Genomic DNA, 2,977 nt, shown 5'->3' on the forward strand with positions numbered 1-2,977 from the left:
AACCTAAGAACATGGTAGCCCATGTTCGGTGTCTTTATATAGAGATTACTTAGTATAAATATTAAGTAAATATTTTAGAAGTCCATGGGGTATATTGTGTAAGGATATAGATTTAAATATTTATCGAACTAAACCACAAGTAATATCTGTTGTTTTGTCTGTGGAAAATTCACGCACACATCATAAAACAAACATCGAAAAACCAGCAGAAATAAAAACACCACAGAGAAGTCACAATCCTGCTATTGGCATATGTCTATTAAAAGAACCAATAAGAACATTATTAATACATAAATTAAAAATAGTAATATATACATTTTTAGAAATGTATATAATATAACTTGACTTCACCTTAATAATAAATAAACTCTATTATGAAATAAAAACTTACTGAGCACCACTGGCCAATACAATAACAAAGCAGGCGACTGCACATAAGACAAAAATCAGTGACTTTATTTACAGCATAAACATTTTAGCTTCTATTAATTTTAAATAAAGTGTATTCATCACAATTATTAACACAATTATTTTTATACTTCTAACCAAGATGCATAAAGCTTGCAATATTTAATATAACTACTGCTACTTTAGTTGCTATAACTGCATCAATTATAGCAAATATTTAGCATTGCCAACTTAGCTTTTTATTAAGATTAGTGACTAGTTTACTAGAGTGCAACTCTAGCAAAATAGAAGTAAAGTATAAACTAAAAAAAATAACAGATACTGTCAGCAATGAGAGGGGTAATACAATAAAATATGTATGATACTTTATTGACAATAAAATAACGATTATATTGAGCTTGACAATGGTGACGATATAATTAAGCATTATAGGTCTGTATATATCTCATTATAGTGGATCCGATTCTAAGCGCAACAGAAAGTGAATGAAATTGTTCATCAGCCTTCCAAAAATGAAGCAGAAGACTCATTCAAAATTCTGAATTTTTATTTGCAAACGAATAATACTACAACTGATTATCACTATGAAAGTTTAAATTAAGTAGAATCTCTTTTTACTGAAAATAAGAAAAAAATGAAATCCTAAACCCTAACTCCTGAATATATCACTTCACTATCACTTCTGTGCTGTATTTGATTTCAAATAAATAAATAAATATATATATATATAGAGAATTTTATATATATATATATATATATATATATCTCTAACACGAAGTCTCTATAAGGTGAACATTTTCTTTGCAAAATGATACTTCGAGTTATGGAAGTTTGACTGTATTCCAAACTAAAACTCCATTGATTTCATATATTTTTTAAAGCTCTTAAAAACCTCGAATTGAGTCAACCACATATTAGAGCAATAAAAAAAAGTTATTTAATTTGTGATTTTTGTTTTAATTATTTTAATTATGAAAAAAGTTATAATACATATAATAATTAAAGCGATTTAAAGTTAACTTGTAAAGCTATAATTAATTATTTAAAAAATAAAGATAAGTTAAAGATAAAACTTTCAGAAAATGATATTTGTTTGGTGGTGATTATTCTGCCTTGCTGCTCGACATATATTGATCCAATTCCTTATCCAAATCCATCTTGTTGGGAATATTCTTTTTGTTTCCTGTGAAATGAAAATAAAACAACATATTAGTTTCTGAGTAATATGAACCACCGAAACATCTCAGCAGGTAACTCTTCGGATTGAATGTCCATTATATGTAATACAATTAGCTTTTACCTGCATTATTACGACCACCTCTGCCAATTTTGCCTCTACTACGGCTGCGACTACGACGATTCTGTTGTTGCTGTTGTTGTCCGCCGAATTTTCTAACATTGCCTTTTTGTACTCTACCTAACTGACGTCCTCCGCGCCTTGCATTAAATGACCCTTGTTGCTGACCCACAAAACCCTTGCGTCCACGTGAACGGGAACGACCGCGACGACCACCACCAACAGCATTATTATTGTCTCGTGCTAAAGATCTAAGAATGAAAAAAAAAACAAAGAGAGTTTTAATCAGGTCACTTTAAATTTAAATTCAATTTTTATAAGTAAAACTTTACCTTCCTCTGGGACGTCCAATACGTACACCACCTGCAGTCATTGCATCGATATTTGCTATAGAATTGCGGCGTCTGTCTAGACGAGTATTTAAAATATTAACTCGGTTAGATTTATTTTTATTAAGGAGCCGTTTCATAGGTTTTCTAGCCGGCATTGACAAACCCAAGCGATCATGAATTGATACACGCTTTTCAGTGCGAGGTGGTGGTAATGCTTGCGCACGAACTCGAGAACGGCTACGTGAACGGCCGCGGACATTAGGTTGGGGTGTGCGACCACGGACAGTGGGTTGGGGTGTGCGACCACGGACGGTGGGTTGGGGTGTGCGTGCTCGTGAACGACTACGTGAGCGTCCACGTTGTGCAATGTTATTATCCTTGCGAGTTGCTATACGGCCACGTGAACGATCGAAATTTCTTTTAGCGATACGTTCTGCAGCACCACCAACCAAAGGACGACGACTGCCCAAACGTTGGGCAACGTTGGCTCCTACATTTGAGCGACGCAAGGGTCTGCGGAGATTATTCATTATTTGGTCCGCTCGCATTCTATTTATTGGAAGAATTGAGAATAGAGTTATGGCTTTTTCGTAACATAAACAACAGTGTCATTTATAAAGTAAGCATTGATTGATTATAATTTGTGGTATTATATCGATTATGGGTTGAGTTACAATATTTTAACTTTCTTATTTCATAATCCAGTTTATATTATTTGGGATTTTAATATTGTTCCATTAATTTTATATATATAAGTATATATCTATATATACATATATATTTAATTATGTATAAATTAGTTCTTACGTTGCGATCTTTGCCATGCTATTAGTGGTAATTTGTTTTCCATTAGCTCCAACACGTATGCTTTTAATAGTACCACGCTTCACAATAGTTCCAACACCAGCAACCGTACGCATGCTTCTCTGTAATATTGATG

General features: G+C 32.8%; 1 protein-coding gene across 1 annotated transcript; it reads right to left on the reverse strand.

Annotated features, from left to right (window-relative positions):
* Positions 1–1,344: 1,344 nt before the first annotated feature.
* LOC119675856 (serine/arginine repetitive matrix protein 2) lies at positions 1,345–2,963 on the reverse strand (the record flags this gene model as incomplete). Its single annotated transcript, XM_038087075.1, is given in 4 exon segments — positions 1,345–1,591; positions 1,709–1,956; positions 2,038–2,586; positions 2,845–2,963. Coding segments are annotated over 4 exon segments (996 nt in total), but the record flags the coding sequence as incomplete, so codon positions are not given.
* Positions 2,964–2,977: the final 14 nt, after the last annotated feature.

This window comes from Teleopsis dalmanni, chromosome 2, assembly GCF_002237135.1.
Source record: "Teleopsis dalmanni isolate 2A chromosome 2, ASM223713v2, whole genome shotgun sequence".
Taxonomy (NCBI): domain Eukaryota; kingdom Metazoa; phylum Arthropoda; class Insecta; order Diptera; family Diopsidae; genus Teleopsis; species Teleopsis dalmanni.